General features: G+C 33.1%; 1 protein-coding gene and 1 non-coding gene across 6 annotated transcripts in view; one reads left to right on the top strand and one right to left on the bottom strand.

The window, feature by feature from the left end:
* Positions 1 to 5628: 5628 nt before the first annotated feature.
* LOC125059969 (17-beta-hydroxysteroid dehydrogenase 13-like) overlaps positions 5629 to 25930 on the bottom strand; it is a 32575-nt gene continuing 12273 nt past the window's right edge. Inside the window, exons 3-9 of one of the 5 annotated variants that reach the window (XR_007118750.1) lie at positions 17485 to 17644; positions 11898 to 12049; positions 11039 to 11216; positions 9215 to 9400; positions 8577 to 8759; positions 6639 to 7473; positions 5629 to 6404 (exon numbers count right to left, since the gene is read on the bottom strand). Coding sequence is in view for 4 of the 5 variants with exons in the window: in XM_047664695.1 (XP_047520651.1) it covers positions 7399 to 7473; positions 8577 to 8759; positions 9215 to 9400; positions 11039 to 11216; positions 11898 to 12049; positions 17485 to 17644; positions 24527 to 24585 (993 nt within the window). In the remaining variant the exon portion in view is untranslated. Of the gene's footprint in view, positions 7474 to 8576; positions 8760 to 9214; positions 9401 to 11038; positions 11217 to 11897; positions 12050 to 17484; positions 17645 to 24526; positions 24677 to 25930 lie in introns of those variants that run through there. The other 4 variants (XM_047664693.1, XM_047664695.1, XM_047664691.1 and 1 more) reach the window with 4 other exon arrangements.
* On the top strand, positions 22262 to 22350 carry Trnay-gua. Its single transcript is given in 2 exon segments — positions 22262 to 22298; positions 22315 to 22350. It is a non-coding gene; the product is annotated as a tRNA-Tyr (tRNA).

Raw genomic sequence — 25930 nt, 5'->3', positions numbered from 1 at the left:
ATACGTCTGCTGAGGAAAAATATTAAAAAAAAGTGTGGCACTCGGGGACTGCCGCGGTAAAGCTATTGCATATTTTTTTTTTCTTTGATATTAACTTAAGTTTTTTCTTTGATAAATTAACTCAATCTACCACTCTACCAGACTCAGACTATCTCACCTATATAGTCTGTCTCACTCTAACGCGCACCGGCTACACCGATCTCGTCAGAGAGATATGAATACGCAGTATGCGTTCTGTCCCACTCTAACGCGCAAGGTTTTTTTCGTTACGGAATTTCTGGATTCGGTCTCCACGCTGGAGGCCCGCGATAGAAGCTATGCAATAGCTGACGATAAAATCTATACCCAGGCGTATTACGCTTATAAAGGTTAACAACAATTTTATTTATATATGTTAAATGTGTCTATGTAACTAGAAATGTGATTCGTATGTAGTCAAATTTCATTGATAAGCGTGTGTAGTAATGATTAGAGATATCAACAACTTTTTATTATGATTTAACTTAAATTAAATCATTTTTGTAAATTTTATCCAAATTCTATTGGATAAAATTAATACCTTACCATAATTGCTAAGCTACTAGGTCTCGAAGGGCTGTACCTTTCGTATGATAATACAAATATTGATCTATTAATTGGCTTTTTAATTAATTGAGACCAATGGCGAATCGGATTCAGAAACGAGACTTAGTAGAAATTAGAAGTCTGAAAGGAACTTAAATTCGAATTTGTCCATTCCTATTTTTCTTCTTCTATTCTATTTCTCCTTCAAAATTTACCGTTTAGTTGAAAAAAAAAACTTTTGTACATTTTTTCTCACCCCTTAGCTGGGTTGCAGACACGGAAACCTATACACATTGTTTGAATCATTAAAACTACATCATATCACAAATGCAGTTGAGTGTCGAAATTTGATTAAAAATTTATTAAACAGGACAATTGTAAAGGCCGGCATCACACTCGCGAGCCCTCTGGCATTGAGAGTGTACACTTAACATCAGATGAGCCTCCTGCCTGGGTACCCGTGTTCTATAATAAAAACAACCTATCAGACTTAACTTAGTCTCGTTTCTGAAGACCCAAGTACACAAATGCGCAGTGATCATCAGTTAAGCATCTATAATAAAATAAATCTAGCGGAATAAATAAAAAAAAAGCCATATTTTTTCTTACGTCACTAAAAATAATTAACATTATTATTAATTTGTTGATTAAGAGAAGGCATCGTTAAATATAAATGGGTGTCAATTATTTAAGTAATAATTATAGTATAATAAATATAGCGCATGTAGGAAATCATATTTTATAGTTTAATGTTTATTTAAATAAAAATGCATTTAAATTCTTATACACAGTTGTATTAATAAAATAAATATATAAATATTATATATATTTTCATACGCTTAAGTATAACTGTAAATTCTGTTAGAAAATGTTTAAAAAGATATTATGTAGTGAAGTAGTTTACTGTAGTTAAGCTTATATCAAATGTATACCTGATTATAAATGTTTATTCAATAAATAGTACAAAAATGAATTTGTTTAATTCCATTTAACGCTTAACAAAAGTAATTTAGAAAGAAAATGGACGAGTTCTTTCAATATCTATCACGTGGAGTGGGAGTGGCGGTGGTTGGTTTACCTGCAGGCTGAGATTTTTGTGGCGGCAAATGTGGGAAACTAATCTTTTATGCTACCTCATACTAATCAAAAAAGATTTCTGCCTGTCGGTTTTCTGATGTTTAATAGATAGAAGTCTGCAACCAAATTGCCGATGACTTTCCCATCTTGTCATAGTACATTTAGTGTAGCAAATTTCAATATTCTAGAGTAAACAACTAGGTAGTTCCCCCCAACCAGTAATCGACTTCTGCGCCCTCTGCTCACTCTTTGTATGAGTGAAAAGAGCTAAATTGCAGAAAATTCATTTCTCTCTTGGATCTAGCAATCCAGACATGTCAGTCCTGCTACTGGTTGGAGGCTGCGAGCTGAATGGTTTGTGTATAATTTTGTGCTCAAAAATCAGATACAAAAATTTTTTTTCGAGCAATTTTAACGAAATTGTTGGATTTTAATATAATCTAGGACATGACAATTGTAGCCAAAGGCGGCAATAACTCTCCAACCTATACCTTGAAAATATGTATACCACAATTCAGGCGGAAGTAATCACATAGCGAATTTCAGACAGTACTTTTATGTCGTACGAAATTGTCTGTAAAGTTAGCAGAGCACTTACCAGCTGAGTACAAAAAAAATTAGTTCCTGTAGCACACACAATAGTTCTATCGTTTCTGATAGATTTTAGAAAGAGTTCTGGACATTTAAGTCCAGATTTTATTTTAAAACGTAAAATAAGACAATTAGAAGAACAATAGAAAACAGGTATGCTCTGTTGAAATAAAGCGAAGAGTTCTGGTCTAGGCTTTAACTGTTTTGCCTAGATATGTAATATATCTAATGGAAACCGCGGATATCATATGAGTTTTGATAACACATAAATTATCGAGTATTTTCAAAATTAGAAAAGATGGCATAGATATACGTGACAGTTCTATGGCCCGTGCCATAGTGCCCAGGGACTTTTTCCATTTGTTATCTCTTCTTTTTTTGTTATTGTTTTATTTTTCTTGTATACATATTACTTACATTTAGTAAGAGTACATAAAATACTACATAAAATAAAATCAGACTCATTTGTGTTGCGTGAGATACGTCGCTACAACGTTAATATTATTATGTATTTACAATATTCATGGGCGAGCCGGGGCGCAATAGCTCGCCAGACCCGTATCATATTTTCTTTGCCTCCTTTCCTACATATTCATTATTTATTTTTTGACGCAGAAACCTTTCAGGCAAGGTCTGTGTACCTAGAGGTTACAGAAAATTTCGTTATCTTGTGCGATAGGTATATGTCTAGTAATCATTAAATACTAGCTGGTGCCCGCGACTTCGTCTGCGCAGGATTAGTAGTTCCAGTAGCCTATAACAGCGTGGCGTAGAAAACAACTACTAAAGATATAGTCAATAGACTATTTAAGATAACATTCTTCATACATTACATATGTGTAACTCTAGCGGTTTTGGCAGCGCTCGCCAGTATAGCTCGCAGATGGTAGATTTATTCTTACTTACTTGATATTTTGGACAATTCACACAATATATTTCTAAATTCTAGCCTATGTGTTATTCTGATGTATAATCTATATTATTGTAAAGTTTCAATAAAATCCATTCAGTAGTTTTTACGGGAAAGACACCAATCCATACTTACAATCTTTCGCATTTATAATATTAGTAGGATATATTTTTTTAATTTCATTATTTATGTAGGTATTTACAATATTTTCAACCATGTACTATGTATAAAATGATATAAAAATGGATAAAAACTAAAATAAATTTATAAGTTTGGTCCATGTGGCAGTGTTTATTTAATGTTGGCAGCATTATTCCTATTAATGCTGAAGATAAAAGATTGTAATAAAACGATTTAATGTATTACAATATTTATTTCTATACAGCATATCACAATTTCACGAATATATGAAACCTTCAATAAAAATATAAACATCTTCAACATAATAGGTTGGGGAAAAAGTTTCTTCGCATTTTTTAAGAAAATTCAAAACATTTTTTAATATAGTTTATTTACATTTAACTAAAGTATGTAGGTACCATTTTGTTCGATAACTTTTTGCCATTATTTAGGTAGGGACATGATCCCATTGCTATAGAAATTTTGGGGCTTCTGATCAAAATACCGCGATAATTGGTTTTGGCAGTCCTCTCGTGATGATAACCTGACACTGCCTAAAGAATTCTGAAGAGACTGAAACAGGTGGAAATCTGAAGGTGCAAGGTCAGGACTATACGTCGGATGCATTATCACCTCCCAGCCAAGCTCTCTTAGTTTTTGCTGAGTGGCCAAAGATGTGTGAGGTTTAGCGTTATCATGATGAAAAACCACACGTCTTCTGGTGATTAATTCCGGCCGCTTTCTCTCAACTTCTTGCTTTAATCTCATCAGTTGTTAGCAGTAGAGTTCAGAATCGATGGTCCTGCCTGGTGGTAACAGGTCATAATGAATAATGCCCTTCCAATCCCACCACACACACAGCATCACCTTGTTGCGAGTTATCCCGGGTTTCGCCACAGTCTGTGAAGCCTGACCGGCCTTTGACCACGACCTTTTTCGCACGTTCTTGTCGTACGTGATCCACTTTTCATCATCAGTTATCAGCTTCTTCAAAAATGGTTCGGTTTCATTAAGTCGTAATAAAGAATCAAAAATGAGTACACAGTTCATTAGGTTTCTTACAGTGAGCTCGTGAGGTACCCAAGTATTGAGCTTTTTTGTGTACCCAGTTTTTTTCAAATGCGCCAAAACTGTTTTGTGGTCAATTCCCCGTTCTTCAGCTACGTCGTAACTACTGATATGCCGATCTTGCTCCACTTTTTCGACCAGAGCGACTTGGATCTTTGACATCAAAATTTCCGGATTGAAAACGCTTAAACCAAATTTGTGCTACTCTCACAGACACTGCACTAGGTCCATAAACATCGCAAAAAAAATTCGCGGCTTGTGTTGCATTTTGACCTTTTTTGTAGTAAAATTTTAAAATGTATCGAATTTCTTCATTCGATACACTCATTTTGACGGTACGAAAAATAAATAAAAAACAGTCATTATCCTAATTTGATTTTGGAATTATCTTCTTTAAAATCTCAACTTTCCTTGATAACAAAACCAGCTAGATACATATAGTATAACCAAAGAGATTTTATTACAAGTTCATACATACTATAATGCGAAAAGACTTTTTCCCCAACCTAATATTTTAAACACAACAGCCCAAATGTTTTCGATAGCATATAAAAAAATGTATCATACATAATAAAAGGAACATTCCATATTTTTATTATATAAATATATTTTAGCAAACACTTAACTTTTAAATTAATAGTTATAGTATTGTACCAAAATCTTATTAATTTGTCTCACAAGACCTGAGAAGCTAATTTGAATAAATTTTATATATTTAAAAACGTAATATATATTACGTAATAAATTATGTAATGAAAATTAGTGAATTAGTTTATTTTCTAAGTTGAAATTAAACAATTCACTATTTTTAACTTTGACATACTATAATGGCACTGTAAGCAAGTTATTAATAAAAATATTTGTATAAAATCTCGAAAATTGCTTTACCTAAATAAATTGGAGTTTAAATATGCTCAATGCTATGCTATTTCATATATTCACGACAATAACAACTAAATTTAATAGCATTATTTTTGTTACATTCAAACAGACTCTCCATAATTAGTTTCAGAATATTCGGTTTTCTAATATGGGCAAAACATGGCTGATTTTCAGCACCGATCAGTGGCGAGCGTCAGCGATTGTCAGTGCTCAGCTGTCAGTCAGCGTTATCTTAGATCACTCAGCGTTACACAAAAATCAGCATTACGAGTCTTTTTAAATTCAATAAAACTGGTGCAATGTTCTACAGGATGCCCGGTTTCTTCTCTAAGTTTTCCTTCACCGAGTGTTAAATGCACACATAGAAAGTCTATAGGTGCACAGGAGAAGATCAAACCTACGACATCAGAGTGTCGCAAGCTTTTGTTTTTTTCGACATCATATAGAGAGCTGTCTGCATATAAAGCCATTTAATTGTCATTGACATATAGCACTATTTTTTAGCGAATCCCAATATACAATATCAAATTTAAATATGTTTAGTATAAAAGTACAAAATTCACAAAACTTACAGATAAATATATTGTCATGTTCAGTACACAACTTAAGGCACAAACATTACCCTTAAACTACGTCGACTACCAGCAGTATTATTACAATATTATAAGCATTAAATTTGGATGTGATTAAATATTTATTTAATAACATTAACGAATAATCAGAAACATATTGTACATAATATTTCTCTTTAAAAGTCTTAATTACCCATCTCACTTCGCAACATTAAAAGATATCCTTAATTTCTATTGGTTTTGGACATTTAGTTTATCTGTGAATTAAGTTGTATGGAGTGTTGCTATTATATTGGCTGTATTGTTCTAATATGTACATATTAGAAGACCTGGGACTCTAGACAAAATACTTTGCGTCAAGCGTGACCCGCAATGCAAAACCAATTTTCGGTAACGTTAGTCGCAAAGTGTTCTTGGCTAAAGAGTTGACACTTGACACTTTAACATTGTTTCAATATGGCAATTTTAAATAGAAGAAAATTGTCAGAAGCAGTATTTAGTTAAAAGACTTTTCTTACTTTATTTAACATCTACTTATCACACTCATCTTATATGGTAAAGAATTATAAAATCGGATCCTCTTCAGGTTTGGAAATCGGTTGGCTTCTCCTGAACAAAACCTTTGAAATAAATCATGATTATATCTTAAAAAGTATATTCCCATAATCGTTCGTTTCCATAACGAAGATAACATAAAGACATACAAATATTTCGTGTATGTTATATGCCAGACATTCAGCCCACAAAGATGATCTGAATAATGAAGCGACTCCTCTTGATGAAATGACACTAAATGACGACCTGGATACAAAGCTACATGAAGCGACCACAATATAATTTTAGACTGTACCTACATTTATTGAGGTTCGAGCCCCGAGTCCATAAAGTCCTTAATATGCAGCGGCACGGTTACTGGTAATAATCTGCACCACTGTAAATGATTTTTAAGTTAATTTCCTATTAATGTTGGGTGTACCCAATTGGTCTATACGTAGTACGAGTACGAAATACCTACTATCTACTACTAATGCGGTATTTAAAAAAAAGTATTTCGTAGCGCTACATTCCTATTGCTGGCTTGGTATCGGATTATATTCGTGTCTTTGTTTTTTTTTTATAGACAAGAGAGCAACCTTCTGTATGTCACGATTCAACCTTGAGAGTCGCTTATATCAAAAAACCAAATCCTTCGTGTCTCTATCTAATAAACTGCTGGTACATGTATCCAATTAATTTGTTAGAAGTTCTTTCTACAATTAACTTAGAAATATTACTTATGGTAGATTTTTATCTCATACCTAGAATTTATGAACTTTTGTATTAATTTTCGATTTTTATAAGTCAAATTGGTACACCAATAGCGTTTCGATTGATTCGCTGTTTAATTAAATTCCAAATCTTTCCTTATTAATAAATCAATCTAATTCCACTATTAATAAATCATCAAATTAGTTACAACAGTGAAAGGAGACTAATTTAGTAAATAAGTTTTTTATATTTAATTACTCGCTAAAGTCGAGTGTACTCGAATAAACTAATCAAAGGTCATTTTAAGACTTTTGTATTTAGTTTAACGATTTTGTCCATCGAAGTCGATATAATAAGAAATAAAATCTATTGCGCTTCAAGTCCAGAATCCAAGAAATCCTTTAAATGCAGGGGCACGGGTCTGGGGAATATTCGGAACCACTGAAATGGAAAGGTACAACATAATACTGGATAGGTCTTAAGGTAACGAAAAGGGTTCGAGACAAAATCATTTTGCGACACGCGTTACCCGCTATAAAAATGTAAATTTAAACAAAGTATAAACATCGGCACAACCATCATACTTTAAAATAACAAAAGAAAACTTTTGTTATTAATATTTGACGATAATATGAATGTAAAGCTTAAACTGCAAGTAAAAACTAAAAAGTTGTATTGACACTTGGTAATCAATACAACAATCGGGCCAAATATGGATTTAAATCAGGCTTGTGACGTTTTATTGTTGTACAAATATGGCGTTAGCGGGTCACGTTTAACGCAAAATTATTTTGTCTATGGTTCTAGGTTACAAATTAATTACAGTGCAGCTAGTAAATAGATAAATCGGGTAAGTTTTTCGATATATTACCCGGGACGGCAGTTATAATAAAACACTTGTGTTTACTCTTCATAAAATATTAATTTTATATGGATCTCTGATTTGCAGTTGTTACTATATCAGTCAATTGTTTTAAGGTAAATTATACATTAAAAATAATGTTCCTAGAAGCACTGTTTATCAACGTTGACTACAAATAATGACGATGTGAAATATTGAATATATTTGTATTATATGACGGGACTTTACATTAGACACACATAATGGAATAGTAAAACCACTGTTCGGGGTGGAAGCTTATGAGGTTTGAAATATTAAGGGTGTACTTATTGTCAATAAACTTAAAAGATCGCGGTGTCTTACTTAAAATAGCAAATATTCATGCAAAAGGTTTTGAGTATTAAAAAACATGTAAATTGAGAATCTTTTATAGATCAAACACAAAATAATCTCTATAAGTGGGCTTATCAGTTTAGCTTTTTTTTCATTTTTAAACTATTATTGTATTTAGGCTAATAAATAGTTATGTTCTAAAAAATACTTGTGACTGTTACTTAGTTTTAGTATTGTGACAAGAGTTACATTATCTACTCTATAGCGACACATGGCATGTTAGGAAATAGGTAGGTATTTGTCTAAGGACGCAGACGAGTAAAAATCTTGAAATTTGGCTTGATTTTAAGTTCTTGTTAAATGACCTTACCTGATTGATATAATATAAGGAGCTGGGAATTGTGATCTCTGTATAGTTCCTCCTAACAGCATCCAAGATGTTGTCGGCTGCCTCCTGGGGTGATATGATCTTCATCAGTGACGGGAACTTGATTTTCGGGTTCTTGCACAGGCCGGTGTCAACGATGTACGGGTAGATACAGGTTAGTTTAATCTGTAAATTGAAAATTATGTATTTTAACACATTTGATGTAAAACCTTCTATAACGCAGACACACTATGTCCGTTGTATGAAGGCAGAAATCTAATAAATAATCTTTACCCGGATTGAAGTTATGTATTTACAATTATTTTACATAATTTTTTTCGCGTGATTACAGCGTGCGTGGTCACGGTGACTGAAGACAAAAGGTGTTGAATGTCAAAAAGTATCACAGCTAAAGAAAAAGTTATTTATCATCGCAATATAACAATCTAGGTTCTTTTAAAGGTAACTTATAATTAACAACATACCTATAAAATAACAAAAATAAAAATAAAAAAACACATATTCTATATTTACGTCTGTAAAAATCCTAAGTTCAATATAAATTAATGGAATAAATATGTATTTACAAAACATCAAAAAGGCCCTTCTAGTATTTATGTATGTCTGTGAATTAAACTTACTCCACTGAAGTCCCTCGGATCCTCCCTCAGTTCCTCGTGCAGAGCCTCCATCATTCCACGGACTGCGAACTTGGTACCGCAGTAGGGCACCAGATTACGGAGACCAAGGACTCCAGCCATTGAGGACATAGCGACGATGTGACCGTGATTTCTCTCCATCATCGAGGGTAGCACAGCTTGGAGTAGCTGAAAGATAATATAATAATAAATATTATTCCATTTAAATCTCCCTATAAATCTATACTAATATTATAAAGAGGAAAGATTTGTATGTATATATGTTTGTAACGAAATGGCTCAAAAAGTAGTAGACCGATTTTAAAAATTCATTCACCATTTGAATGCTACATTATCACTGATTGAAAAATAAGGATCCCTACTAAAACTACAATAATGTTACCAAAGGTGTAAAAAAATGCCTATAAAATATCTTTCATCGCCTGCACTGCGAAAACTATTGATGATAGAAAAAAAATGTTCCACAATATTAATAAACATCTCAATATCTACAAAAAATGTTTAAAAATTAAATGTCCACCCGTGCGAAGGCAGGACGGGCCGCTAGTTATTAATGAATTAAGGGTACTCTTCTATAGGGACCAAGTTGGGCTATGTTTGGCTTCAGAGTCCGATCCTGAGGTCGTAGATTCGGTCCCCGGCTGTGAACCAATGGATTTTCACACTAACACTCTGTAAGGAATACATTGCATGGACGCACGGTCCAAATGTCGACGGTGTGTGTCAGGCACAGAAGCCTAATCACCTACTTACCTATGAAGAACGAAACAGATACAGAAATCTGAGGCCAAGACCTAAAGAGGTACCGTCAGTAAGGAAAGGTAAGGGCAGTATTTTGGACTAAGTGTCACGTATTGGATTTGACATTCGTCAGTCATATTTAGCTAATGCTAATTCTCGACTCAGAATCACCCACAATATCACTCGTAGAGCAAAGTACTTGAGTAGGTTGTAAGGAATCTTTTGACGTGGTTTGCACACGTGCTTGGTAAACAGAGTATTAATTACATACTGCGGTAAATAACCAGTAGTAATTCTAACTAAAGCCACTTGTAAAGGAGAAGTGGTTATAAAACGCATGTATCAAGTTGTAGTGCAACGAATCCTCTAGAACTACGTTAAATTATTACATAATTAATAAAAAATCAACTTATTGTATGGATAGGAGTCTCGATATCACTTGAATATACACATACATAGTTTCATAAACAACCACAAGATAGATTTAACAACAAGTTACGCAACAGAAACGAGGAACAAAAAGGTGGAGCAACAAAATATTAAACTGGTGCTCAAGGTACAATAATCGCAAAAGAGGAAGAAAAGTTAGGACCAATTAGGAATTTAGGAGGATATTGGACCAGATTAAGAAAACATCAAGAGTGTAACATTGCATAGAGTAGCAAATAACAGCCAGAAATGGCGGGATTCGGAGGAAGCTTTTGCTAAAAAAGGGGCAGACATATAAAATGAAATACATATGAATTAAAATGTAAATCTGAAATCAAAGGTTTTTATTAATATTATTATGTGCTTACGCTACAAAATAAAGTTTAAATCTTATTTTTTCTGCTATATATAGAATTAGCTTTACCTTTCTTACCCTTATTCTCTTCTGATTACGTATACTCGTATTATGTACCATTTTAGATATAAAAATTACCACGTCTTAGAAAAACTTCATTGTAAATTCATTTTTTATCTACTAAACATAGTTAAACCTACGTTACCGAACCTAATTTCCCCACAGGTAACTAGAAGTACTTGTGGAAAATATGTTTTTAAATATTTATTAAAAGGTTTTACCCATAGATGCGAGAGAACGTTGACTTCAAAGGCCAGCCTGATCTCCTTTTCATTGGTCTCGAGTAGAGGCTTGCATGGCATAATACCAGCATTATTCACCAAAATCGTGACTTCTCCGACTTCCTTACGAATTTTTTCTATCAGCTGATTAATGGCCTCTCGGTCTGTTACATCACATCTGGAAAAAAAATCCACATTGATTAAACCACTGAATAGGTGGTTGTCGATTTGATGAAGAACACATTTAGTGATAGAGATCGTAGAAATTTCATGTCAGTAGGTGAGATAGATTCTCAATAATGATTGCGTTTTCGTATGGAAACTACTTCTTGCAAAGAGACTAATATAGACTAAAGTGATACAAAAAACTTCAGATCTATAATAATTATAGACTGCGGAATTTAAAGTCATTTAAAAGATGATTGTAATTACAATAGATTCAGCGGTGTAGGCAAGTTTTTTGTTTACACTATTAGACGTAATAACATTTCAAATTAGGAACCTGTTTCCTATAATTTATTAATCAAGTTTTAAGTCATTCAAATTCTGGCCCGAGGGAATCTCTAAACATCAGATATTGGAGCTATGCAATTGAGATGACTATAAATCGCCGAAAGTGGAAGTGGGTGGCTACGCTCCAGAGGAATACAAGTCACATTGCCAAGCAAGCCCTGTACTGTCATGCAAAAGGAAAGTGGCCGCGTAAAGCAGACCCCAAGCAATATTGCAGAGGCGAAGGCAGCTGGTAGGACGTGGAGTGAAATTACGAGAGCTGCCCAAGAGCTATCAGGTTTTTGAATGCTGCCCTCTGCTCCACATGGGGTACATATGACCTAAACTCAAGTCGATTCATTCTTACTTATAGGTATGTGCCTTTCCCTTGTTCTCTTTAACCATTTCGGCAGTTTCTTCGTTGCCTTTAGGATTGATGTCCACGCAGACTATGACACTTCCTAAACGGCCGAACCTCAACGCCATTTCTCTTCCCATTCCGTGGCCTGCTCCAGTTATCTGAAACGAGAAATACATTTAAAGGTCTTCGATACCAATTAGCTCCGACTATAACAGTCCAATTAAATCCTTAAAGCAAAAAGGCAGTCAATTTTAGTTTAACGTCAAAAAATCCAGACCAAATTTTTGACACCATTTATTATATTTTCACAAACACTGTTCATCTTAAACAACATTGATAAGCACTGGAGGTTATATATTTTATCCATTAATCGAGTAGCGCTACAACTTTTTAGGTCTGGGCTTCAGATATCTGTCTCGTGATCATATGCATCAAGCTGTTGATCACCCTTCTGTGCCCGACACTTGCGCACATAAACACTAAGTTCATTGGTGTGTAGTCGGGTTTCGATCCGATGACCTCAGAGATAAGTCACACGCTAAAGATACTAGGCCAACACTGCTCTTTTAAACATTATCATGTTTATATTTTTTCCTACAATAAAGTTTACAAAAGAGAGAGCGACTTTACATGAATTACAATCTAGCCTATACAATAATTATGGCTAATTAATATTGACTTAATTTTCTACAGTAGTGAATAGCTTGAACTAAGGTAATGTTCATTAACAGTCTTAGTGTTCTATAATGTTTTGACACTATGTTCGTGAGTCCGAGATTTCATTCATCACTTTCATATTTTTCACTACACTAGGTTTATTAACTCAAAAAGTTTAGTTTTTTTAGGCGTCTTATTCCTGTTGTGTCAAGAAGTTGGATTGCTTTAGCATTCACATGGCTATGTAGCTTGTTTAAGTGGATATATTTAGGATCCTTGCGGATACTTGAATTTTTAATACGTATATACCATGATGCATTGACAATGTCCCGAAGAAGCTTGTTCTGAAACCGTTTTATTATTTCTACATTCCTCTTCGCTGTACATGAAGCTGAATGCCATATGTCCACATAGGCATTATCACTTGTTTATAAAGAAGCAATTTGTTATGTATTGACAGGGGCGATTGCCTTTCTAATAGCCTAATTGCATTTGTTTGTATCTTATTCATCACTTTTCTTGTTTTTCTTCTTTCATTAATAAATTTTCTAATGATAATTGTAATAAAGGTGTGTGATTAAAACTTCAATAAATAATATTAGCGGCCATGCTGATTCTTCGTCTTTATTGCTTATAAAGAACGATGCCCAGGCAAACAACCTTTTATTTAAACTTTAATAGAACTAATAACAACAACGCCGCGCGAGCGCCTATGAGGTAGAAGCATAGGCCGGCAAAACCGTTTTCACATCCAAATTATTTATGAAAAACTTGTAATCATTAAGTCAATGTTGACTCTTATGGAATGACTCTGAGTGTGGCTTTACATCACCAGAGATTTGGTTTCTAAATAACGGCTCGAGTGAGACCAGTCTAGACGCATAAAAGAAATGAAGAAACAGATCGAAAGTAGTTTTCCTTCTCATGGTTACGTATTCGAAACCAATTGATATTACAAAAGGACCTTCAGATATTGCTCAAATGAGGTTTCCTTAATATATGCAGAATTATATAAATCTATACAGCTCGGTTTTTGCTATACGCCCAGTACTTGATCTTAATTGAAAAATTAAAATAAATTAAAAAAGTCCGTCGCAGGCAAAACCAGCTAGTTTGCTTAGCTTATTCCTCTTAAAAACATAGACATATCATTTATTACAAACAAAAACACACACACATAAAAACACAAAATAACAATAACCAAAGAAAAAAAATTAAATAAAAAATATTGTTTTTTATTTTCCCACTCGGTTAGTTTCAAGTGTGTAATGCGTGTGTGCTGTGGCTGTTATTGGCTCTGGCTTGGCATTATGCTGAGGAACAGAATGTTCCGCAGCGCTGGTCATTCTGCCAGAGACCACAGCAGCTAGTTTGCATCAGTCATGAAATACACCAAAATATCTCCGGACACTAATAACTTAAAAAAAGGGTGCGTGTACTTATGTACGCGCGTAAGAAGTTATACTTCTTTGGCATTATTAAAAATAGTTTTTGATTGCGTGCAAATAATTAAATAAATAATCAAAGACTGGAAAATGAGTCATTATAGTCAATAAAGTTCAGTTTATATTTGAAAAATTAATATTTATTATTATTCTCTTTCATTAAGTGTAACATAAATTCCATTATTATTCGAATGTTGTTTTTAAATTATGTCCAATGCCGTAGCATCTTCCGTGGGCAACTTCATACTGATAATTTTGTGTCACGGTGCGCGCGCAGCGTAAAATTTCACTCTCATCAATTTTTCATAACGTGCCTAAAGAAGTATAACTTCAAAAATCATCCTCAAATCAGGTTTACACGTCTAAACTTGTCCGAGATCAAAGTGCGCACTTAGGAATTAAGGATGTCATTCAAATAATCATTTTGCAATTTTTTCATATCCGAAACGAAATGGAATTCGGATGCGAAGTGTTTACTTGTAAATCTAAAGTTCGTCGTTTATTCATTTCTGTCCGTAACTTCGTATTTCGTTTACAAATACGAAGTATTGTATTATTTTGTACGTACGTATGTCAATTTTAATACGTTTCTAAATTATGAACGTGTATCAATTTAAATTTTATAATTAATACCTTAAAATTTAATTGGACATCAATTGTATGGAAATGTTGTATTTTATGTTATGATATTTCTTAAGTTTTAATGTGTGAATTTAGTGATAACAAAGAGCAGCTTATATATAAAAATATAATTGCCTTTTAACAATGTCCGATGATTGTCCGCATACTCATACTATAGGTAATTCATTCTTCCTAAAAATACTGATACTTTGGATTTGAGTTGCTAAGTTTTGTAACGAAAGATCTTCTTGATCGGTTTTGAGTTAAGTTCGGTATGACTCTCGGCTGTCAAAAAAGTATTGGATTTCGACAAACAGTGGCACATAGTCATAAACATATCGTTTATTCATTTGTAAATTAGGTAAGTTCGTTGATAACGGTTATTTGCGTTGGATTATATTTTTATAAGCTGGTCCTTTTGTCATTGCTAAATAACCATTAAAGTAATAAGTTTTTCTTCATACTACATACAAATCGGAGCATACTAGACTGAGAATAAAGAACATTGAATCATCGGGAATACAAGAAAGATCTTGCTCCTGCTGGCTTGGTGGCCTACTGCGGCAGCATCAATTGATAAATTGAGGATATGCAATGCTGTAGTCGGTCGTCAGTGATATATAAAAATATATCTACATATTCAATGCTTCGGTACATATGGTCTACTTGTAAACTTATAGAGTTTTGACATCAAATATACATATCTTAACTTTTCTTATTGAAAAAACTAATTATTAATATTATTATGTTTACTTTAATTCAGGATCGATTCATCCTGGTACACTGTTGAACACAGTTTTTTTATGAATTATTATCTCGTGAAAAATTGCGGGTTATTCTTGCTGTAATACGTATATACGTATGATTATTTCTATGAAGGAGTAAAATTAACGTAGAATTTTGATCTGTGTCCCGCATTGAATAGCAACATACATTCATTTTCTCTACAAACACATTTGATGATTGAGCCGTGAACAACCCGACTTGTCTTAAACCAAAAATCCATAAGTATAACCATTAACCATACGTAACAAAAAAGGAAAGAGACAAATTATAACCAATATGTGGCCACGATACCTACCATTTCTTGTAAAGGAGCTTCACGAGATAGTACTGTTTGCTGATGACACTTCGCTTTTATTTAAAGTGAAACGACAAAAACCATCACTTGATAACGTAAACAGTGCCATCTCCAGTGTAGTTCACTGGTTTAATACAAATAATCTTAAGTTAAACGAAAAGAAGACAAAATGTGTTAAATTTGTAACTACAAATGTAAAAAGTAGTCATTCTCAAATAATAATAATTAAAGACGAGGAAATAGACTTTGTTGATAATGCGGTGTTCTTGGGAATTACTTTAGATAGTAGGGCCGACACATAGAAGGTCTTTCGAATAGGCTAAGTTCCGCAGCGTTCGCAGTAAAAAAGATACGCGATCTTACGAATGAGAACACAGCAAAGCTTGTTTATTTCAGCTATTTTCATAGTACTATAGTCATATGGTGTTATTTTGTGGGGTAATGCAGCTGACATTAAATCGATATTTGTAGTGCAAAAGCGGGCTATAAGAGCGATCTGTGGGTTGTCCCCACGGGAGTCGGTCCGAAGCAAATTTAAGGAATTACATATTTTGACTCTGGCAAGTCAATACATTTATGAGAATATTTTGTATGTGCAGAAAAATATAGATATCTTTAAAAAGAATAGTAGCTTCCATAATTATAGTACTCGTAATAAAGACAAAATTAGCGCACCAACCAGAAGGCTGCATAAAACGAGTAATTCTTTCCAAGGCAATTGTATACGTTTTTTCAACAAAATCCCTAGTGAGATACAAGCGTTGTCAATAAATAAATTTAAATCGTACATTAAAGTAAAACTGCTTGCTAAGGCTTATTATAATATAAATGAATATTTAAACGATCCTAGTGCTTGGATATGAGTTGCTCCAGTATATATTATAGGTAACACGACTGAATCTCTCGGCTGCATTTCCAGACTCTGGGGCGATCGTCAACATCCACGACTGTTTTAATGTAAAGTGGGAACAAACCGCGATCCATGTGGTATCCAATTATTTCAGTATAATTATTACTTTCTTATGTATCCACATTTCAAGGATCGTCATGCTCGCTTAAATGTCATTGCTTGTGGCGGCGTCCATGCGTCGGGTTGTCTCTCTCCCTAAAATATGGCGAGGGGGTCGATGGCTGGCCATGCGTCATACTCGTGAACGGGTGCTACTTGTGGTGACTGGTCGTACTTGAATTCGTGTATGCGGTGATGTTAATTATTTCGACTATGTGTTTGCGTGTTGTTCCCACGAGAATGTAAGTGCGTGGTTTTATTTCACCATGCCTCCTGCTGATAAGGGACAAGTCTTTGTTTTTAATTTGTTATTATTATTAATTACTTAAGATGTCATGTGGAACATGGTGTAATGGTTGCAGCTCCTTACAAACGTTGTGTAAAAAAAAACATGGCGATTAAAAAGAGTGGCGGAGAGTTTATTGCCAGTTCTTCTCTTCCGTTCTACGCCCTGGATTTGAGAACTGGCAGTAAATGTAAAATTAGAAGCATTAATATGTATTTCTTTAATGACGAATCACAAGTGTACATTGTGTTACCTACGTGAATAAATGATTTTTGAATTTTGAGATAATTGGGTGCGTGCACAAATATGCTTATAATTAATAAGTTTACAATGATATATATTACAAAAGGATTACAGAAAAGAAGAAGAATCCAAGAAAGTCATAACACCAATAGTTTATAGTTTCAATAGTTCAATCAAAAGTTTTATCACCTGTAAACGGATAGGCGATCCGAAAAATATATCAGTTTTACTACAAACAAAAAACAACTCACCAACACAATTTCCCCATTAACACTCTTAGGTTCTGGCGGTACAAAGAAGCGGTAGAGGCAGTAGAACCAGGTCGCATACAGCTTCACAATCAGAACTAAAATCTCTAGCGCCATCATAACGCCCTGGTACACCTTCATCGTGATGCCTTGCTCGTCAGTCCTGTAAATAAATTTATATTTTGTTAGTTCATTAATTATTGCATCTCTATTAGATATACAAAATTATCGTGTCACAAAGTTCGTTCCCATACTCCTCCGAATCGGCTCGACCGATGATTCTGAATTTTTTATGGATATTCAGTAAGTCTGAGAATCGGCCACTTTCTATCTCTCAAACCCCTTTGGGGTGTCCATCCCAAAAAAAAATATTTTTTATTTTTTAGACCATTTTCTTGTTTTTATTTTTTATGATGCAGCATACAAAAATACATACAACCACAAATTTTCACCCCTCTACGATCAACTTCTTTTTTTTTATTTGTTTATTAAAATGTTATGAGTTGTACTCTGGTTTATATAGAGAAAAATTCACAGAAAAACCTAATAAGTTTTCATTCCAGAAAACCGAACAGTCTCTGGGGTAGCATAGCAAAATGTTCCATGTACTAAAAAGGTAGGCTAAGTAAAATTACATGAAGGAGAAACGAAGTTCGCGGGGTAGCGAGTATTATTATATATATTTGTTTATTGGGAAGATTTTGTTTGTGTAATATTAGTAGGGACATCTCTACCCCGTTCTTAAATGCAAAATGTTCACTAACAATTCAAAACTTTATACATTCACTAACAATCTTAAAGAACATCTTCACCTGTCCTGCTGAAACGGAAAGTATTTTTATTGTGCAACAGTAGTTTAATTTAGTATAATATTGTAAGTGTTGTGTAGAAATTGTTTTGTCGAGTACCGTTTATAGGTCAAATGGAATAGACTAGATGCTCACGACATTCTTTTTTAACTAAACATACTTTTTTATTATGTAAAATAGTTATTTCTTATCTTTTCTTTTCTAGTAAACATTATTTTCGAACAAATCCTGGTTCAGGGGTTTAAATAGATATAGATCAAGTATATCAATGTGATAAAATAATGCTAAAGAGAGTATCGGAGATTGACTTAACAATTACAAATTTAATTTTACAAACCTGGGCGAGCAGAAATGAAAACTATACACTATACAGCCCATTATAGATATAAAGTTACAATACTGAAGACTCAGTAAAGTACAAGAATACTGAATGTTACATGTTACCCAATGCACATTTATTTTAAGAAAGGTCAGTTATTATTTAAATCCAATAGCTTAGAGTTATGTCAACAATGGCCAAAGTATTTACATAATTTACACATATGCTTGACTTCTCTACTGACCTGATAACAAATCGTAAATGATACGCAATAAATCTTACAAAAAATGCATAACCGTTAATTTAATCTCTGAGTTGGTTTTAACCAAATTAACACTAATTAAAACCCGACTGAGTTTATCGGCTTGTACTTCTCAGAGTTTTCTTCTCACAAAATCATAGTAATAATATTTAATGCTTTGATTAGATTTCGATTCGAATAGGTTTCTGCGGCTTTTCATAACATATATTGTCAAGAATGTGAATGTTTTCTGTGCCTTCCAACTTACTTTTACTATTTTTGTAGCGTTTTTATCGAAGCCAGATTGATTAACTAAAAACAATCAATTGATAGATAAAGTATTAGGATTGATTCAATTCTCGTGATTTACAAATAGCGTCTCTATTACATTGTGCTATGATATATTTTACAATACATTACCATTCTATGTATGAGTTGTTTTCGTACGCGACATTAAAAAATGTTTTTATCGCAGTGATATTTAAGTATAGTTGAGAGTTAATTTGTCTTACATTGAATTATAAGTATTTATCTTACAGGAAGGAATAAATTAAAAACTCGTTTCAAACTGGGTGAGATCACGTGCAGGTAACAAAGTAAAGTATTTCGAAATAGCAAACGCAGTAACAATTATGTATATTTATAAATGTATAGTAATATCTCTTCTACGAGTAAGATAGAACTTAGCATGGGCATTCTTCACAGCAGTGTAGGTCTAAGGGCTTCAGGGTGCGACTCTCTTACCCGAGGTTCACCAATGTGCACAAAGGGAATCGAATCTCAAGAAAAGAGAAGCTTTTTTAGTAGCTACATACAATATGGAACATTTTGCAACGCGGGCATAGAGACTGTTGTCCGGAATAAAAACTAATTTTTCTCCCCATAAAAACCTTCCTCAGAGTTCAAGAAAAAAAAAACTCTAATTGCTCCAGTACAGTTTTATTCATATAACGTTTTCAGCGCTTTTTGGCAATCGTGGTCAAGTCAATTGGAAGGTTTATTACATTGCCTCTGTATTGTCCTGTGAGATATGTTGTGTGACATATTTTATTCAATTTCACATTATGGTAATGCAATATGATAAAACAACAAACACTTTATGACGAAGATTATACGTTTTTATGATTTATTTTAATATTCCGTTCTTAGAGAACATTTGGGTGCTGCCTACATCACATGAAGACTTCGACGGGACTGGGTATAGCGTGCTGTCTACCTCATCTTCTTTCTTTTCCATTGTAAAAGGTACTTGCACGTGTATATCATCATATTCTATTAATTTGTTTTGTAAATTTAATATCGTCAACCCTGTTCTATATTTCGGCGGGATAATTAAATGAAATTGTTTTGCCGCGAAATAAGGCAGCATTTGTACATCCAGTGTTGTCATAACACATAATAGTCGACTGACTATTATAGAAAAAATAATAATATTAAAACTCAAACTAAAGGAAGATTAAATTTAACCTCAGTTTCTAAACGCATATATAAAATATACCAATTACATCAAGAATTAAAGCAACCTTGCGTTCGGAGTGCTAATAAGAATTACGTATTGTTATGTAATAGCTACCTACAAGTAACCAGTAATGATTTTTGCATCTTGCGAAGGAGATACGAATATATTTTTATTAGTATGATCTGATCAAGATGAACAGGATTTTAGGACAGATGGGACCCGCTAACGCAAATGTTACTTTTATTATGGAAATAGACACGTGATCAGGCATGGTCAAATTAACTGGAAATTACACCATTTTGGAATTACGGATAAAATGGTTCTTTATTGTTATAAAACCTGCCTAAACTAACAAATTTTTAGAATTTAATTATTGATTAATTAATAACATTAACGGTGTAATAATGCCTCTACATAAATGTTTACGACATCAAATGTATATATTTATTTTTTTAATAATATTATTATCAATCTCCCACTAGCAACTTTACTTTCGTAGTAACTTGCGTGATTTGCTTTATTTAAGTATTAGTTGCTATGATATATTGTATTTGTACTGTGTATACATTTTCCAAAAAAGAAATACTTCTTCTTTTGTTTTAATATTTAGGTCATTATGGATGCGTTTAGAAATCGTAATAGGATTTCTTTTTATTTTTGTTATTTGACAGATTCAAGACATTTAATGACGGTAAGAAATCTTTTCTCTGAGTGCCGATTACTTGTTTATCTAAATTCTATTATTTTTACCCTTAATCATTTTTTGATAAATTTATTAATTATATAACTTTCTCAACACTGATAAATAGGGTATGATTAATTTTGATATGATATTCGCACTGATAAATACCAAAATGACATATTATAAAGTTTCAAGAAAAATATATGATAAAGTATATATTTAAAAATTATATCAGAATTCACTAAAGCTAAACTATTGACTTCTTTAATTGTACTAAATTCCGAGTCAAACTCAAACTCAAAATATCTTTATTCAAGTGGGTAACCAAGTACACTTTTGAATCGTCAAGTTAAATTAATCGTAAATTTACATTTACTACCAGTTCGCAAGTCAAGCAAGGCAAGAAACTTTCCGCCACTCTTTTTAATCGCCAAGTATTGTCATACAAATTGTTTGAACTGGAGCAATTCAATCCCAAGGATTAGGATCATTTAAGTAGTCCTCAAGTCAATACTTAGACGAAATACTATAATTGTTCCCTTTTGTTCAGGACGTTTTTTATGTTATGATTAAGGCGGTTTTTGCCGCGCACCACCACTATAATATGTTGTCCGATGAAGAGGTGAGAACCTCACGGTGAGCAAACCGTAACAAGTAACAGAATAAAGTCGACTAAGGGTCTTTCAAGATAAGAGCGTACCAATTCCATCAACGGCAACTTGCTTGCAAGCCTTCTGGCAGTGTCTATGGACGTCACCTGTTCTATAAACAAGTATATACGGGAATAACACCTAGCTTACTTACTTGTCACAAAGGTTCAACCCTAAAATACTCAATGTGTGTTTGTGCAATTAATTTAGAATCCTAATTAATTTCAAGTGCGACCTTACAACGTTATTCAAATATAAGGGAAACTCGCTCAACTTGATACGGCCTTGCATTTTGCGTGTTATTGCAGCTTGCAGGTCAATTACAAGTATGCGTCTGTGGTTACGCTTGATTCATCACGATATCTATAACATTTGTCCTTTTCGAATCGTTTAAGTAGATTAGGAAAATTCATTGGTAAAGGTTTTCCGTAATTTAGGTGTAGAAAGAGTTGCTAGAAATATTGTAATATCGATTATTTTCTTATCTGTAATCGGATTTTTATTATTAATTACAAAATATTATCAGGTTTTATGATAATAGTTGCGATATCGATAAAAACGATAAATTTATTATGAACTACTAATAGAATGTATTTTATAATTTCGCACGTAATCTGTAACCTTCGATAGCTCAGTTGGTAGAGCGGTGGACTGTAGTTGTTAAATGATTGATATCCATAGGTCGCTGGTTCAAATCCGGCTCGAAGGAGTTTCGTATTTTTAAAGTGTTTTTGTTAAATTCTATAGAAGTAGTTATTTTTATATTATTGTGATTTACACAAACGTTAATAAATTATTTTTTTAATTAGCACTGATTTTGTAATTAATATATCCTTATACAATTATATGAATTTGGTGTTTATTCGTAACAATAATTATAATTTACATTATAATTTTTTGTTGTGACACAAAAATGTATATTTAAACTTGTTGTTTTGTCCTTATGAGAGGTTTAATGCGTTTTAATTTTTTCAGATTTGCCTGTTTTTTGTTCTTATCTGTATCCTGTTGTAACTCCTATCTCATATACTTGATGTGTGTTGAATTTTTATAGAATTTAAACATATTTTCTTGTATTTTGTAAACATACATCTTGTACAACTTCTAAACAAATAAAGTGTCAATCATGTTTCGAACTTCGTACTACAAGTTTTGATTATCAGAGGATTTGTTATTGTTCAGTTGAAATTGATATCATTTAATTATATTGACATCAGTGGATTTTATATACTGTAATAGATTTTAGAGTTTTGCCATAGATCCCGATTATCAGACTTTTAGGTAACGTAGGTACTAGGTAGCCTTAGAGAAAGTGGTTAAACTAGTTATTACAAAGCCTCCATACTTACCCGTTCGTAGTATAGATTACCTAGATAATACCTTACGTAACGAGATACTGTTACCTGTATTCCACTGGAAACTCGTATACAAAGGCAATGTAAAAAAACTATAACTAAGAAAATAATTAGCTTGCTCTTGTGCAAATATAAGCGTATCCTTAAAGAAATACTGATTTCTTCTCCTGTATTTCCTATATTACAAAGTATACAACACAGAAAAGAGTAGACGGAAAGAAAATGACAACGAAATTTTTATGTAGTGTTAATACAGTATTTGTATAGATATTGCTTTCAAATAATTTGGGCTCATAGAATTTTTGAATATCAAATACAGAATCATTTTGTTCTTCTGTTAATGGCAATAATAATCATAAGCAACATGATACATTGGGCATAATTCAGACTGAAAGATGATTTTAATGCCACGTAATAAATTAAAAAAATAGCCAACTATAATTTAATAGGGAACAGTACCTTTGTACAATTAAAACGAAAACCTAACGTAACAATATACAAACTACAAAAAAGTACTAAAAAATTAATCACAAAAAACTTTAAACATATTTACGAGTACTTTGAGTTCCTGTTAATGCTTTTGTATACAGGTGGACGGTGGTGCTGACAGTGCCGTATTTAGAGAGAGCTGCAAAAGAGGGGGCACCACAATAGACTCAGAAAAAAAATGTTTTAAATTCGGACTAGTAAACCACTTTTCTTTTCATATATTGTTATGTTTGTTAAATACTAAAAGAATCGACTTGGTTTCACAATAAATTATTAATTGAAAAACTCGACTGAATTTTTTTTTTCATTTTGTTTGAAATTAATTTGGGGCCAGGGGCAACAAAGGAGTTGCCCTTCTGACCTCTAAATACGGCCCTGGGAGCTGTTTCATTTGTGTTTAAAAATTTAAAGAACAATACAATTCTACAATTCAAAGTAATTGCTACAACAAAAAAACAAAAACACATTATTTATTAACCTTTGTCTTTTTTATATTCTCTGCACAAATATAGTCTGTGTTTTTTTAAGCCACTTAATTAAAAAACAGTAGCTGATACACACGACTATTTAAGCAAGATGAACTTTGCGTTCAACCGGTAAGCAACAAAAGCCGCCATTTTCTTCATTCATCCATTTTACTGATACAGAATAGGTTATTTGAAGCTAATTATAATAATTACTAGTTAGACACTATGAGATTATACGACTACTGACTGATTGTATACTGAATTTGTATAAATTGACAATAGGTACATTCTTATAAGGTCACTAAACTTTAGAAATAGTTAATAAACAATTCGTTAATTGATAACTAATTCTTGTTAATGTTATTTAATTGAAAAGTATTTCCATAGATCATTAAAACGTCACGGTCTAAAGGCCAGTAATACAATGTTTAATCTTCTTCTACAGAAAATATACTAAAAGTACAAAACAGTACTGTGGAAATTTATAAAATAGTTACCTAAATTATTACCTGTCTATGGCAATAAATTATTCTGATTATCACGATTTTTTCAAATATCAACCATAGATACTCACTCAAAAAACAGTAGCTTTTCCTTTTTTCCGGACTGTACCACAGACACGTTAAGCCACATCACTAAATCTCAAATTATGTCCAAAAAGGTTAAATGTCAAATACACGTTTGCCGCGCGCCAACACGCGGCATAGGTTTTGAAGTTAGAACGCTAATGCACCGCAACGCACGGCCAGACTTTCACTAATGCAACTGCATGTTGCATAATTATCGGAAATATTACAAAAAAAACTGAATACGCATCCTGCGATCCTTCCCGCGATTGTTTCAGTTATTAAATTGGTGTTAATTCAGCTTTGTTATATGGAATACAAGAGGCATACGCGGATTCGTCTGCGTTATGTGTTTGTATTATAATAGTTCACGGCGGGAAAACTACGAATAGTCTATAGTTATTAACACAGAAGACACAACGCTCACATTTTAGTAGTATTACGAGGCGACCTACGGGCTCATACAAGTGGTGGCGTTTAAATTCAGCTAACTGCCTTATTAAGGATTCCCCAATAATTATTCCTGAAACCCCGTCTTTATGGGCTGTGAGTACTATGGGGTAATTATTTTATATTTCTGGTAGCTATCATTAATTTTTTCGTTGTATCTAGTCTGCGCGGAAAGACAACCTGCGTAACGGTTATGCGAAATAATGTAATTATTATTTGCTACGTCTTTTCATTTATTCACAAAACATTTCCACCTTTTTTCATTATTAGTATGAAGGTTACAGTGCTGTGATCATAACAAACCATTCTATCCACCCGTCTGCTATATATCACAGTCTGCTATCGCTGTATTAGTTTAGTTTACGATTCAAAGACAAAACTATGGGCCCTAAGTGTCATTTCGGTATGTCGAAAACGTGCTGATTTACTTTGGCATACGGACGTCAATTGTCATTGTAATGGATATCGGCGAAATTTGATTATATAATTATAAAATTAAAAAAAAAACAGTGACCTTTTATTTTCTTAATAGGCAAAGTATTCTTGGCCTTCTTTCTGTACTTGACACACGCCGTCGACTTTTTGGGTGGCGGTTGCCTCACGGTGTTTTCGGTCACAACTTACAGTTCTTGAGTAGTCCTACTCTTCTATGAGTGCATATAACTATGCAATCATAGAAAGTCCATTGCTGCACAGCCGAGGATACAGCCCATATGAAATAAAAATCCCACCCGATATTTGGTATTTTAAGTTAGGTGTTGCAACTATCTAATCAAATAAAACCGTTTATTATTCCCGACATTAGAATACAAAGGCAACATTATTTCAAACCCAGACATTAGTTTCTTGTTTCCATAGTCATTTCAATACAATTTAGGAAAAAGTTTAGCCCAGTTTTATTGACACACGCTTTTCGAAATACAATACAATAGGTGGTTTGTTGTAATGCTTTATAGCCATAC

This window comes from Pieris napi, chromosome 20 (genome assembly GCF_905475465.1).
Source record: "Pieris napi chromosome 20, ilPieNapi1.2, whole genome shotgun sequence".
NCBI classification, from domain to species: Eukaryota; Metazoa; Arthropoda; class Insecta; order Lepidoptera; family Pieridae; genus Pieris; species Pieris napi.
This window is presented reverse-complemented; position numbering and strand designations above follow the sequence as displayed.